Genomic DNA, 15911 nt, shown 5'->3' on the forward strand with positions numbered 1-15911 from the left:
CGGGCCTTAGAAGCGGCAAATCAGAAGTGATGTTTAACCGACAAGCCGCTCAGCCAGGGAGCGAGGCTAGATAAAGAAATAGATATTTTAATATCTATTTCATTTAAAAATGAAATGAAAAAGTGCTGCCGCTGATATTCAGAGAAGGCTCAGCCTTTAGTAACGCCTGCCTCTTTTCGCCATTGCTTCTCTTGTTGTTGCGATGTCAGTGTAAACTAATGTTTTTCTCATAATTAGCTATTTAATCTAAGCTACCATGCCTCCAAGGAAAAAACGCAAGACTGAAGTGGCTTCTAAAGGTTAGTTACACTTGTAAAGAAATGCAATTTTGCTCAATTATTTGGACTAAGTTGCATCTTAGTTTACGAAAATGATCCCACGTGAAACTACTCGCCAAAACATTTTTGTCATTGAAGTACTCTATTCTGTCTTTTTATCCAGAGCACAAAACTAAGGACACGGCCACGAAATCTCCCCAGGTAAAATCAGTTAACTGAGGGACTAAATGATCAACTCCTGTAAAACTGGTGTCTTTTACTAGCTTTTTACCCTATTCATAGATTTACACAAGGTGGCTAATGAAATCAGAACCAGAAAGCAGATTTGAAAATGGAGTTGATGTTAAGGTACTTTTTATGTTTAGCAGCATCATTAAGAGCACCAATAAAAAGTGTTTTAGAGTGTTTGTGATCAAGTTTTCATGAAAATATTTCTAGTTTGGAATTGAAGATCTGAAGAGCGAGCCAAAGCAGACGTCATGTTGGGATGGTGTCAGGAATTATCAGGTATTTTATAAAGCCCCAAAGAAAATGTGAATCAATACAACCAAGGAGGATTTAATGTTAAGTTTTCAAATCTCCTTGGTGCAAGATGAGCTTTTTTATTCTTGGCCTTAAGAGTATGCTTTTGTTTTATTTTTCTGAATGGACCTCAGGCCCGGAACTTCATGCGAGACCAGATGAAGGTTGGCCAGCTTGGGTTTTTCTATCACAGCAACTGTAAGACCCCAGGTATTGCAGGGATTATAAAGGTCAGTCTTTGTGTTCTCATAAAATATCGAATATATTTTTAGTTGTGGTAATTTTCTAACTACTGTTTACAATACAGATTGTAAAAGAAGGGTATGACGACCACACTCAATTTGACAAAAAAGATCCACATTACGACCCGTAAGTTAGCTTCCTGGGAACCCAGGTTGTAGACTTTGCTGTGATAATATGCAAGAGTGAGGAGGAACAAGGCCAGGGGGGGTAGGGGTGGGAGAGAGGAGAAAGGAGAAGATGCCCTGGGAGTCTGTTCTATGAAAGAAAGTTCCAAAATGGTTGAGAAATTACTGGCCCTGATTGTGATTAAAGTTAGCCCTGTCTTATCCCCTTGTTTTCTACCCACGAAACTTTAATGAGGTGTGACTCTTATTATACAACCATCACATCAAAATGTTGTGCCGCCTAACACAGAACAGTCTTGCTTACGCTTGTCATTTCCACGTAAAATATTTACGCCATCTATTTTGCTTAAAAGTTCAACAACATCTGTTCCCTGTTTCCAATATATGGGAAGCTCTTTGGCCTATGCCCTTGCTAAGCCAAGTATAAATAAGTTTGTTGGCATTTGCCAAGTTCACAAATTAAATTTAACATGTATATGTAAAAAAAACCTAGCATACTTGAGATGATTTTTTTCCAGGAAATCCAAGAAAGACAGTCCAAGGTGGCAGATGGTTGATGTGCAGTTTGTCCGAATGATGAAGAGGTTTATTCCACTCTCTGAGCTGAAAACATACCATGAGGTATGAACAAGACACTGCCAGGGTTAGGAAAGTGAAACATAAATTCCTCTTTAGTAAAAGTTCTCCTAGTTTATCACTGATTATACTGACATTTTTATCTCAGAACCACAAGTTATCTGGTGGGCCACTGAAATCTGTGGCATTATTCACTAGGGCAAGACTATCTGTGCAACCACTAACAGAAGGTAATGGATGCCACTAATGCAGGGCTCCCAGGTGGGAACTCTGATAAAAACAGACAGGTGATCATCGGCAAAATCGATTTTAACCCTAAGAATTGGCACTTTGGGCGTGGTCTACAGAAATTCTTACATATTGTAAATAGATATGTTGTTTAATTTAAGACATGTGCATCAGAGTGGGTTGCACAGGGTAGCTAGGAGCTAAAGTAACCATGAAAAATTGTAACCCCAAGACCTCAGCTCTTCCCTAGAGAGGACGTTTTAGTTTCATAATATAGCCTGAATAAAATTCCTTTCCTTCCTATATAGATTTAAAACTTACCTTTTTACTTTATGTAGATGAGTTTGATTTCATTGTGAGCTTGGAAGACAAGAAATTAGACTAGTAATATGCTGAAAAGACTCCAGATTGATGACAGACAGACAAACAAGGGACACTGAACGTCAAATGAACTATTTCTCATATTTTTTTGGGTTCTGACATCATGATTATATGGAAAGCATAAATAAACCACGAGCCTATTATATATTTAATTTAAGTTTTATTATCTTTAAGATATACAATATCATTTGGACCTCTAACCATTTTTACACTCTTGAGCTTTATTTTACACTTAATCTGTTACTATATGGTTCCACAGTTGTTTGAACTTAATAAAAGATGATATGATACTTTCACTTATAAAATAATTGCTGCTGAACTATTCTTTGGTGTACTGTATATTTGTTGTACATATGGTACTAAATGTAAAAACAATTTCTGAATAAATACAAAGTTAATAGAAGACACCCAAGTCTTTCCCTTTGCGAGTGAATAAAAAGAGTGTGGACATTCATAAATTATAGGTAGAAGACATCGAAAGGGCTAAACTACATTATTTAATAAATATTATTATTTCTAGCATATGGTGTCAGGTTAGCCAAGGCGAATCTGTGATTGGTTCTTATGTCCAGTTTGCGGGCCTCGACCAACATGAGCTTCTACCTGTGCCTTGTGGGCCATGTTATCGAACGAGCTGAGAAAATAGAGTAAGGAACATAGTTGTTTTTTTTTTCAAATAAATTATAAGCTACAGAAGTATAAGGTCCATTAATATAATTAGTTACCCTTTAAGAGTCTGCTCTCTCACTAGATCCCGCACAGCTTGTGACGTCACAGCTGTTTCTCGGCTCTAGAACACAAGTGGCAGTGATAAGTAGAGTAGGCAAGTCCTGTTGCGATTCTCGTTTAGCATGGCATCACAAACTTTCACTTAACGTGCCACTTTAGATAGGTTCGTCAGATGATGCGACGCTAGCACAGCGTTTTTGTGCAATAAAGTGAATCAATAAGCCAATGGAACCACACGGTTACTGGTGGAACCGGTAAATGGTCAAACCAGAACTCTGTGACTCTGGCACGTCGTTTAATCTAAGACGACTACGTAGTTCTGCTACCAGATCCAAAACTAAACAAATGAAGTCAGCCAGAACCAATTAATAAAGAAATTTGAGAGAAGAAAGACCACTGCGCAAGCACTAAGGAACTTACGCTGCAAATATAAAGACAACAGAATGTTACAGCAAAGTCAATTGTATCGTTGCGCATTATTACACGACACAATTTTTTATCGGTTTCTCTCAATTAAACTCAGAATTTCGTAGTAATTTATCCGTACGAATTCTATAAACTCCCCGGCCCCTGAAATTTTACCTCGGACTTGCAAAGACATCACATGAATGAAATTAGATGGAAAGCATTTTCACACACATTTCAACAAATCCGTTGTTGTGATTTCCCGAAACCAGAAAAGAGGCTATTGAAACCTTCTGACGGACTACAGATGGAGAGCCATTTAGAGCCAGAAAATTAAATTAAAGAGATTTCAGGCATTCAGTATAGAACTAAAAAAAATACTGATAATAGTAAAAAAAAAAAAACTAATTATTTTCATGCTCGATTTGTTCAATTTTTTTTTCAGGCGAATTTTGGCTTGTTAAAATTTATTTGGTGAAATATCAAAACAAACCCGTCAGATTTCAAATGGCGATTGCTATTGAAGAGTTAACATAATTATATGAATTTACCTTTACTTACAAGTTTGCGAATCTGTTCTTTTTCTATAGTGACCAGCTCACTTCTCTCGTTCTTTATTTCAATGTCCTGCTCAACCGCCCGCTTTCGACGTTCTTCGTCTTCTTTTACTCTGAGGGAAAAAATTAAATCTTAAAAAAAAAACTGGCATTGACTTCTACTAAAAGGTTCTCTTGCTGATATATCAGATGCGTGTCCAGCAGGGAAGTCAAAAGGTTCCGGACCCCACCCTGCTCATTTGCCAAGATGAGTTCGACTCTGGTTGGCACCTTCGTTGGAAGCTAAGAATACTGTTAATTTGATGTGTGTATTTGGATAGAAAAAGCTCCTAGATGGATCTAGTGACCTATTACCATAGCTAAGGTGCCGATTTGAACTTAATTGATCCGTGGTCAGTGAACACCACTCTAGATTCCACCCTGTGGTTTTCGCTATACACGCCCCTGATAATATAAACACAATTCATAGAGTAGCGGATCTAGACGTTCAAATAGGGGGGAGGGTGACAAGAAAAAAAGATAGAAACATAGAACCAGTCGAGGATAAGGGATTTGCCCAAAAGAGTGGTTATAGAACACCTACTATAATCTAAAGTTTCATGCAAGAGTCGTACCTTTGCAGATTCTCTGTATGTTCAAGCTGTTTCTCGGTAAGTTGAGTCCGTGTTTTCTGCTGCTTTTTGGCGATTTTCATTGACGCAACAACCTCTGCCCTCTTTAAACTCTGCGAAAGAATTGATTATCAAATTATTCTTCTCAACAAAATACTTTTACAAAGATTTTTACTTCTTAGAGGGGCGCATCGAACCTGATCGAACCTGGTCGAATATAAACGCTTGAAAAGCCAGGGTGAACGCGTAAAACCAAAAGGGAAAGAAAAGATTAGGGCGATGGTTGGAAACCTCTCGGTATAGGAGAATCAGTACCTCCTCCTGGTAGGCCTTGAGATTGCGCTGCCAGTCATTTAGCTCCGATTCCATCCTCTCCAGCTCCTCACGTTGACGACTTACTTTCTCGAGTTTTTTGCGCCTGGAAAGGTAAGGACAAGTAGGAATGAAGTGCTCGGCCGTGTAGAAAAACGGCCAGACGGCAAACAGACGCATGGAAATACATGTCATACTTGCTGCTCCGCAGTTCGTTATCCCGTTGCATTAGTTGTTGTTCGTAGTTCTCCAGCGCTCGCAGGTGTTTTTCTGTGATTTGCTGTCGGATGCTCAACTTCTCCTCTCTGCGCAACAGAACACATAGTTTTGGAATATCACTTACAAGCAAGCATCAAATGCTTGCAGATATTTTGGCTAGTAAAGCATTCGAGTTCTGCTCATGAACACCATATATAACAAAGCCTATTACTAAGTGACGTGTTTTACTCACTGCGTTTTCTGAACCACTTTATCCTTCATTTCAGACACCTTCATTTTTTCCTCTTCATTTCGAAGTTTCAGTTTCTTAAACGGACAAAATAAACGTCAACATTTCTTCTCTCATATCAACGCAAAGTTAGTAATACTGTGTAAAACTTGATGCTAAGGATAATTACGCACCATTTGTTCCTGAGTTAGCTGTCTATTGCGCACGCGCGAAGCACGTTCGTGTTTATCCAGCAGATTCAGGTAGCTCATGTTTCGCGTCATTTCTTCTTCTCGTTCTTTTCGACGTCGGTTCTGTTCCTAAAAAAAATAATAACATCTATTAGTATATTTAAACTCTTGGCGGGCTTCAAACTTACTATATGAGAATTATACCCGGAAAAATGAAATAAAGGCAGACTGAAACACGATATTTCAAGCTGTTTCTTTATTGTGTATATAATCATTGTCAATATCTCAAACAAAATACCCGTGAAACCATTCAAGTTAGATAAAAAGAGATTGAGGGTGGATATTCCCAAAAGTGTCTGCCTTAGGAAGCATCTAAATACATACTTGCTGCCGCTTTTTCTCAGCTTCAGATAACCGTTTGAGTTGCATCTGGTTTTTCTAAGAGAGAAATAATTGTGTTTTTAATGTGAAGAACACACATTTCAGGAAGAATGGTTGTCAAATGTCTAGCATACCTTAATTTGCTCTTGTTTTTGCTTTTCCTGTTCCCAGAGAGCCTGTTTACATCGTATGGCTTCTTGCTTTTCTTGTTTCAGTCTTTCTTCTTTTTCTTTTCGGCGTAGACGGGCTTGCATCTAAAATCAAAGAAAGGTCTCATGGAGAATTTACAATCAGCCCAGAAGAACCGAATGAAGACTAAAAGGAGAGCAAAAGAGAAAAAGGGTGGCCAGCTGAAGCCAGCACTTTGCTCCTCCCAGGACAGGGAGCAAGCAAGAATATGCCACATCTCTGCCAAGACTATAAGTGGGGTACGGGTAAAAGATGTTTTAAAGCTTTGAAATAAAGTCTCACGCTGGTAATGGAGCTGCTGCTTTTAACTTGTTGTAATATAATTGTATATATTGTCATGTTTATTACTATTATTTATTATTTTTTTTCTTGAGGGACCACTGTAATTGGCTTAGCGCTTTTGTGGGAGCCCTGCCTTACAGGCAAAACTAATAAAATAAATGAATAATATAAAACAACAACTCGTGACATGCGCTGGGTGCATATGGACTATGATTAACAACTCCTTTCTCGTGTCCCTGATCGTATAGAGGGAGGAAGTATGTACCTGTTTGGCGTCCTTGGCCGCGTACTGTTCGTAGATCTCAGCGCGTCGCTGTTTTTCCCGTGCCTGTCTCAAGTCGTTCTCTAGCTGCTTTTGCTCGTCCCACTCGAGGTCCAGCATCAAGCGCTCCTTGCGTAGCTGCTCGGCCTCCTCGTGGCGAGACAGCATCAAGTCAATGATACGCTGATCCTGCAGCATCGAGAAACAATCAGAGATGTTAAAAGACGGCGAAACACGCATCTACTTTGGTATTAGTAAAAAAAAAAGGTCCACGCTGACTCCATATGGAACTTTAAGGGACCCTAAAGCGGATTAATTTAGGGGCTTTTTTTGGAGAACGTATGACAACCGGCGTTAACCGTTATTTGTTTTTTGTTAGCTTTGTTGCAACCTAATAGAAGTACACGTACTGTATCTCCTCGCTGTCGTTGGCTTTGCATGCGGGAGATACACTATGTACCTTTTTCGACATGCGCTTTCCTTTAACTGCAGTCAACACACACTCAGTCGACATGGTCCTATTGGTCGGTTTCTTGCCCCACGCGCCGGACATTGAGTTGCAAGAGACATTGCTTCCACGTCGAGAAGGTCGCGGCGACGTTGCCGGTGAACATATTACTGGGGAAGAGGGAACAGACCACTGACTTCTCACACGGCGAACCTGCGGGCTCATGCATGTTGAGTCGCCAACATTCAAGTCAGACGCCTCGCCCTTTGTTTTCGCATCGCGGTGACTGAAACTGTTGCTTTTTCTGCAGAGGAAACAAGCTTGCATGGAACTGATCGCCTCGATCGCATGAAAGATATTTTACACTGTGATCAGAGCGATTATAACTTTATTACAGTAAAGTATCAATAAATATCGTGTTGTTATTATTAGTAGTTGCTATTTGTTGCTGACAACCTGTAATTCAGTTACGACTGCAATTGGTTATTTAAAACGATTGATATATATAAACACTAATCACAAAAGCGCGTGAAAATAGAACAAATCCAAAAACTGAGGCATTATGGGCAAGCTTAATTTCTTTAATGTTATAAACGCATGTTATTAGTTTCTTTTTTCAGCTTCCTAATATATGGCACATATTTTTCAAATACTAAAGCTATCTTTCCTTACCCAATTTTTTTCCCAGATGGCGGGCGACCTGCAAAGTCCGATCTTTCCCTAGTCCCCTGTCCATTGACAGATTTCTCCTTCAAGGATACAGGTGCTTCGTCGTAAGAAATTGTTACCCTAGAGATGTATCATAAAGTTTTTTTTAGATTCCATCCATGCTACTGTACTGCAGTGAAAGCAGGCTGAAAAAAAAAAACACAACAACGAACTGTGTTCTCCAAAACATTTACTTGGGCAGCTCAGAAATACCAAAAATGTTTTGTTACTAGTACTCTGTGAACTTTTACTCGACAAATGAATAACCGCTTTCGTAAAACAAAAAGCCTTCGATCTAATTGATGGGCCAATACTAAGTTAAAGGTTATTTGAAATTTTATTAACGAAAGCGAGGATGGAAAACGTTGGGCAAGAGTTCGCAGGATTCCCCAATTTTTCCGATACACAAATAATAATAATTCCCGCGGAGGGAAGTGGAAAATTGACTAAAATTACTTAATTTCCAAATTTTCAGCCAATCGCGCAGTGAGCGTTAGGAACGATGATCAGACGAGAACGAGTACCATACTCGTACATACAAATCTGATCCCAGGAATTAGGAGGAAAATTTACTTTAGGTAAATAGTGAAAATTGATTCAAGGAGTCATTTGAAGCTCACCTTTCCTGGTGCAAATCAGGGGTGGAATGGCTGACAGGCATGCTCGCACTACTCGTGTATCTATTTTCTTTCTGCTCCCGTCCGACGGGGGATTCGGTACTTCTGCTGTCTCTGTGTTTGTCAGCTATCCCACGAAGAAACAACGAATGCGTATCAGAACAGAAAACATCACTAAAATCAAATCTCGTGGAAGGAAAGGCTGGAAAAACTCTCGAGGACATATTTCAGAATGCGTATATTATTCTATTTTCCGAGAGATTCAGTTTTTATAAAAGTACAAATCAAGTCTTTTTTAAATTAAAAAGACGTTGTTGTGATGCCATTAAGAACTTATTTCTGAGTGTGATATAAATTATTAAAAACGTTTAACTACGTAATGCGTCTAGCGTCTCTTTAATAGCGAAAGGTGCGAGTTTTTGTCACGTGTGCCGCGAGACAATCACCCTTCTATAATCATTAACACATATAAGTACTAGTTATACACTAATTAGCTAATGAGGTAGTAAAGTAAACTCTCTGGCACAAGGATAAATGTTATAATGCTCTAAGTTCCTTTACAGACACCCCGCAAACGCACCAAAGCCACCCTTTCTACCCCTTCTAAATTCTCGCACAACGAGATCAATGGATATTAAGAATATCAAATGGATTTTGGCACTTTGTCAGAACCTTAGACCCGAGATGAGTACAATTTCAGTTTGACCCGGAACAAATTCACAAAGTACCTTTACAGTCAAATTCGTTTTTACGCGACCTCGGCGAATCCAAAATCATTGTCTCGTAGTCAGATCAGACACAAGGGGCGGTTTGCCTGGTTTTCTTTGTTTGGATTGACAGACAATGCGCTACTCCGAAAAATAGAAAGGAATTTCTGAATCTGGGAGGTCGCACAACAACTATTTCGGCATACATGCCAACACTACGGTTTTCACGTGGGGCCTGTTCCTGAAAAGCCGATTAGCGCTAACCCAGGCTTAAATTTGCCCTAACCCACGATTAAATTTTTACCCCAGGATTAGTTCTGTTCCTGAAAGCTGGTTAGCGCTCACTCTGGGTTAGTTTGGAGGTAAAATCTAAACCTGCTCGCGAGGTGAGTTAACTCGCTAATCTACGGTTTAGTTGGCGTAACACAGGCCTCCCAAACTTTGTAGTAAAGTTTCCTAAAATGAAGTTGCCGACAAAAACGACTTTACACAAAAACAATGTATAGGGATAAAATGTCCTAACATTTCGTTTTGTTATATGCGACCTTCGTTGCGATGCTGACTCGAAAACTGTGCTGGGACAGACAGAAAGTTACATGAAATTTGTAATTGAAATGAATCTGTCTCGCTAGTGTCTCACGCACCAAATCGAATCCTGCAAGTGACATTTTTAGCAATGAAATGGAGGTAATTACAGGCGATGTAGGTGTTTTGGGGCTTCTCTGCAAAAATAAAACCACCAAAGGTAAATTTGAGTTATTCTCTATTGATCTACTGGGTATCCTGTGTGAATTGTACTCGTCATAAACCAGTTTTTCACTCGCGTTATTCAGGGTTAGTAAATCGGGAAAATACTTGGCTTTCGGGAACGGCGAGTTACCCGAAGGTTAGCTAACCTACGATTAGCGAATTTTAACCCAGTATTAGGCGCTGTTAAGTTAATCAGCCTTTCAGGAACCGGCCCCTGGAGACTCCGTGTTCTTAGGTTAATCTCCGGTTGAAAAAAAGACATCCGTAAAGAAAAGGCAGAAACAGAATAGAAAACATAGAGTGAAATGCACTATGAAATGGACTCTGACTAATATATTTTAGCCGTTCTCCTTTCATGGTCTAGAACGAGAACTTGATGTGTATGCTTCAAAGGAAGACTTTCATTGTTCGCTATGGTAGAAATAAAAAAACTATTTCATTGTAGTAGCAGGGGGCTGGACACTGGTGGCATGTGCCCCCCACCCCCTCCCCCCCAACACACACACACACACACACCCAATCAATATAAAATTATAAGGGAATGACCGCAATATTTTTAAAAAGTTTTTTTATCGGGTCCCCAAATATTCTGAGGCTCGCCACCTTTTCACGTCTTTAATAAAGTAGTTGGAACTTCGAGAACAGTTTTCACGTAAATCCAACATCCGCCACGTTCTATGTTTTTGTCCTAGTATATATAAGACAACACAAACAAGATTCATATCTATGAGCACACTCTACTGTATATAGAAGTCTCCTCTACTAACACGTTTTTTTTTTACAGAAAGTAAACCTAAAATGAAAACCATAAAAAATCAAAGTACCTGCTAGAAATAGTGTCAAATGGTTTTACCTGGACTTGTTTTGGTAAATTCTCCAATAACGGCATCACTGTCTCTTCTTCCTTGCTCTTGGATAATTCTCTCTCTTTCTTCCCTGCACAACTTGAGTTTCCCTAAAGAAATTGGAATCAGAATCAGCCTTCCACTCTACTGAATGATATGTCAGATAGTTAGTGAATCACATGCTTTGCAAAATGTTGTTGTAGTTATCAATAAAACACAAGAATGACTATACTGTAGGTAATTTAGATGACTCAAGGCTTTTAGTAACAGTTATTTATGATGACCACCAAACTTGTTTAAAAAATAAGTGTATGATTGATATAATCAGATCTGCAAAACTCAAGTTGAAATGCACAATATCCTGTTTAAATCATTTTTTCGCTTGTTGTATATGCGTATTTAGACATACCCTTTTTTATACTCTCACAGACTAGATTCTCAAAAGATGTCACATGAGTATAACTTGAACAACAGTTATACAACTGCTGAAATTATTGCATTTTAAATCTATCTAATTGCATTTTTTGTCGATGCACACTGTGACATTATGAGTACATCTACTGCTTGCAAGATTTTCTATTTATTACCATGGTTCAAAAGCACAATGAAATGCACACAACAAGAAAATATCATGGACGGATCCAGGGGGCGGATTAGGTGATGTTGCTTGACAAAATCAAAATAAAGAATACTTTTTCTCTGCCTCTCATGCTCCTGGAATACTTCATGGACAGCTTCATGTGAGTAGTTTGTGTCATAAAGGGCTTGGAACTCATCCAGGAACTCTTCATAAGACTTGTGAAGTAACTCAACAGGCTGCAATGGCAATGGAAATGATAGAGCCCTAACATGGGTGGTAGGTAGGGGGAGGGGGTGTTAGGTAGGGGGAGGGGGTGGGGGTGGTAGGTGGGGGGAGGGGCTGGGCTAGAATAACGACAGGCTACAAATAACAACATCACAAAACTCTCCCATTGGGAAAAAAATTGATCAGAGGGGTTGGGGGGATTCAGAAAAAAAAGAAAATTGGGGGCACAGCCACACCCCAACTGGTCATATCCTTAATTTCTGAAAATATTAATAAATTAAATTAAAAAATAATAATAATAGTAAAAAAATAATGAGGGCACTTGTATGACACCAGTGCCCTCGTTTCTCCTATGCACAGGGAAAGGGAAGGAGTTTGTTTATTTTTGTGGGCCAAAGCTACAAAAAGCCCTTTTCCCCACTTTAACTCTTCCAGAAATACCAATCATACCTTGATGCCAAACCTTGCACACGCCTGGAACAAATTAAAATTGGCATACTTGAGTACAAGAAAAAAAATAGGCAAGCAAATAAATAATGTTGTATAAGCTAAGTGCCAGCCCAACCCATCGCCTCCCCTCACACCCCCCCCATCCCCATCCCCCACAAACACAACAAGCATTGTGTAATCAAAGGGCCCCCGAATGGTATTTCGCGAGCACCCCGTTTTTTATGCGAGACCGACCATTTTTAGTTGTTGAATAAATCGAGCAGCAAGCACTTTAAAAAATACAATGCGAGTAAGGCAGAAAGGATTGCACGGGCATGCAAGCATAAGCCGAAAACTGCGAGCACATCAAAATTTCGGGGGACCATTCAGGGGCCCAATCAAAATACATTTACTGTAGGTTACCTCTAAAGACCTTGGGCTTGTCAACACATATCTGCTTTCTTCTGTCCCTGGTTCATCAAAGTTGTACAAGTCGAGGTGGTCTGGGGCAGCTGCCTTATTTTGTCTTGATGATTCTGTGACAAAATAAACAATCAAAATGTTACAACATTCAAATGTATAAAGCACAGTAAAGCAAGTTCTTCCATAAAAAGATGTAACATAGAGGTTATCTAGCACATATTTTTCCCAGTACGACCATTAGGCTCATATTTTTAATCATTGCTCATATAAATCCTTTTATTAAGAAGTGACATCTTTCAGTATTTAAGTGGCATCTTTCAGTATTTTCATTGATATAAATTATTCTGACTTATAGGAGGCATAAGAGTCTGCATGTATTTTTTTATCCCAGAAAAAACTTCATCACTAAGTTAATATTACTTAGGGTCTGATAAATACATGATTAATGTAGTGAACTCTGTGCATTTGCAGCTTTTGCGGTCAGTATAACATACAGTACGTTAGTTTTTAATATGATCTTACAGTAACTGCAGTTGCAGTACTCAAGACTCCTTTCCCCCTTATGAAGGGCATGGAATTCAGTTTATGCAACCATGTAAATTTTAATTGCTCCAGTTTTCAGATCAAATGCGCTATTGCTCTGATGTGGTAGAGATAAAATGCTATGACATAGCATCTAATGACTCATTTATGCGACAGGCTTTGCTGATATAAAACCTCTTAATGGAAAGTACCAGACATTTTTGTCAGTTCAAAATGTCAAATGGAAATTACATTCATCTTTAAAAAAAAGTGAAAAAAAAAAAAAAACAGGGGGATAAGCAAGATGATGAAAATGCTTTAATTGAAAATGCTTTAATTGAAATATCTGAACTGAATAATTATAACCCCCATAAAAGCAGTCATGGTGTAACCATTACTTAACTTGTATACTGTCACTTATAGAACTAAATGTTTCTTTTATATTTTACTTAAGTTATATTACTTTTTTAATCATACCTAGAACATAGATTTTTAGATTAAACTAGACTTGTCTTTGCCCTCCAAATTTACTGGACATTTCTATTCGAAAAAGTAAATCCTATAAAACGCGACCATCTACAGTACTGCCCTCCGGAAAAAAATGAATTTCCGATAATAACAATGAAAAGGTCTCCACACAACGAGAAAATCATTTTTGTTATGAATTATACACTAGTTATGGTGTTTGATTGTTTTACTAGAAAACGCACATGGAAGACAGCTTTTTTAACCTCTTCAAGAAAATGTATAAGTAATATCAAACCGCTCAAAAGAGTATAAATTTTAACGGCATTGCAAAGCACAAATGTTGTGTTTATGTTGTCATGCATGGGCTTGATATTACTTATTTCTTGCTACCTTTTATATCGAATTGGATTTGTCGTGTGGGGCTTGGTGTGCGTTCTCCTAGTGTAAAAATGGCAGAAATACATGCATTAGTATCAAATCAATCGAATACCTGCGTGCTATCGTACAAGTGACAATTCAACAGGTCCAAACAAGCGTTTACTTACCCGACTTGTCAAATAGCCTTTGCCAGTCGTCAGTTTCGTCGCGAGTTTCCGCCCAAATATACTCGCGATTTCGAGACATTAGCCCCAAGAAATTTGTAATTAGATAATTGGTATCAGTGTAGGTAGTATTCTGTCAAGATGTATGCTTGATCGAGAAGTGAGATTTGTCGCAATAAGGCCATGTCTGGTATGACCTTTCATAGTCCTCGTTGTTGATTCAAAAAAAGCAACACCTCCTATGTATCGTTACCAGTCCCACTCGCGCCCGCGATACATGTGTAAGTTGGTCCGTGTAAGTTGTTGAGAGAAACTACAATCACCGCTCTGGGAAGAAACACACCAAAACTTGAATATTTTAGACAAACTATGAAGATTCCATCTCCAGAATGGACTAAGATGGTCTCCTCTTTGTATAGATCTTTACTGAGAGAGGGGAAATCCCTACGATTGACTAATCAAGGTTATTACAAAAGAGAAATCAGACGAGAGTTCGAGAGACAGAGGGACGAAATTGAAGTAGAGAAAATAACTCACCAATATGAGGTAAGGTACCGAAAAACATCATATTGTATTATCAAGCTGCAAACCCTTGGATTTTTCATGTCACAGGTGAATTCGATGACTTTAATGCTCAGTAACTCAGCGGCGTAGCCAGGATTTTTAACAGGGGGAGGGACTTTCAAGGCATTTTCTCCTGTATTTTAGATAATGCCTCATACATTTACTGTATTTTTGGCTGCTAAAAGGGGAGGCCCAGGCCCCCTTAGCCACCCCTGGCTATGCCACTGGTAACTCGCACTGCACACTATGAAAAACTCAGCTTGTAATAACTTGAGCCCCGTACTCTACTGGTCAGATACCACTGGGCATATGGTACAGTATAAAGTTATTTAGGCCCGTACCCAGGAACTTTCTTGGGGGGTGCAAAATCCGAAAAAGGGGACTTTTGAAGTTGGGGGGATGAGTGAGTTTTCTAATAAGAATCTTACCACCACATTTTTTATGCCTTTGCAGTATCTCACGGGACGTCTATTTTCGGTTTCGATACAATAAAGGCCGACATAGATTAATGACATACCAAAGAGATCTAAAGTGCCTTTTTATCTAATTCTCTTATGCTTTATAGCTTAGTCTACAAATAGCGAGTACGTCTATCGTGAACCGAAAGTGGACTTTCGGCTGATGTGGGGGGGGGGGGGGGGGGTGCATTTGCACCCCGTTGGGTACGGGCCTGTTATTCTGTTGTTTAACCATTATTTACCCTTTTTGACCTTTTTTTGCAATGTTCAGGTTAGACCCATAGTTATTTAACCAACCCTGAGAGTTCAATAAAAACCACTTTCCCTAAGGAGCTGCCAAGGTTGTTAAAGGAGATCATTTGATGAACTTGCTCTGGTTTTCCCACCCCGTCTCTTCTCTTGAGGGCCAAAAGTGCTTATTTATTGACCTTAGGGGGGGGGGTGAATAGGGGTATGTAAATCCGCTGATCCGCAAAATTTTTGGGGCAAATCCGTGGATCTGCAGATATGTTTAGATCCGCATGGTTTGACAGATAAACAAAAGGATCGATTGAAATTCATTTAAAATCTGAAATTCGACCGTCAAAGCAGTCAAAATCCGAAACCCGCGCCCAAATTGTTAACAGATCCGTGATCTGCCGTATTTTCAAAATCAGCCAATCCGCTGAAATAATGATCAAAATCCGTATTCCGTGAGCATTTCAGGGCCGAATCCGCCGATCCCCGAACCTATTCACCCCCCCTCCCCCCCTTTGGCAGGTTAAGGCTTAACCTAAATGTTGTATAAACAAAGGTTCAAAAGTTGCAATGCTCTCTTAGGTAACTGTAAAGAGTAAGCAACAATACCTAAAAAGAACAATCGAAATGGCCTCAAAAACTAGTGCCACAGCTGCACTAAATAAGCCAAAAAACGTAACACCATCAAA

The 15911-nt window shown here is 39.2% G+C and overlaps 2 protein-coding genes across 3 annotated transcripts; one reads left to right on the forward strand and one right to left on the reverse strand.

Annotated features, from left to right (window-relative positions):
- The first annotated feature begins 144 nt into the window (after nt 1-144).
- LOC5515730 (thymocyte nuclear protein 1) lies at nt 145-2675 on the forward strand. Its single transcript, XM_032385509.2, has 9 exons — nt 145-299; nt 442-479; nt 561-626; nt 717-785; nt 935-1030; nt 1108-1169; nt 1687-1789; nt 1893-1974; nt 2311-2675. Exons 1-9 carry the CDS (start codon nt 257-259, stop codon nt 2355-2357), a joined length of 606 nt encoding a protein of 201 aa, XP_032241400.1. The 5' UTR covers nt 145-256; the 3' UTR covers nt 2358-2675.
- LOC5515792 (coiled-coil domain-containing protein 177) lies at nt 2497-14233 on the reverse strand. 2 transcript variants are annotated; one of them, XM_032385505.2, is made up of 20 exons: nt 13967-14232; nt 13812-13859; nt 12432-12544; nt 12030-12053; nt 11467-11590; nt 10783-10884; nt 8476-8599; nt 7820-7936; nt 7160-7451; nt 6703-6888; nt 6101-6220; nt 5970-6023; nt 5589-5714; nt 5419-5492; nt 5165-5272; nt 4971-5073; nt 4659-4768; nt 4049-4157; nt 3079-3143; nt 2497-2987 (listed from the first exon to the last, which is right to left on the reverse strand). In XM_032385505.2, exons 1-20 carry the CDS (start codon nt 14043-14045, stop codon nt 2888-2890), a joined length of 2178 nt encoding a protein of 725 aa, XP_032241396.2. In that variant the 5' UTR covers nt 14046-14232; the 3' UTR covers nt 2497-2887. The 2 variants fall into 2 exon arrangements, with proteins under 2 accessions (XP_032241396.2, XP_032241397.2); XM_032385506.2 differs by lacking the exon at nt 13812-13859 and having other exon boundaries at nt 13967-14233.
- Nucleotides 14234-15911: the final 1678 nt, after the last annotated feature.

The sequence above is a fragment of the Nematostella vectensis genome, chromosome 2 (genome assembly GCF_932526225.1).
Source record: "Nematostella vectensis chromosome 2, jaNemVect1.1, whole genome shotgun sequence".
NCBI lineage: Eukaryota > Metazoa > Cnidaria > Anthozoa > Actiniaria > Edwardsiidae > Nematostella > Nematostella vectensis.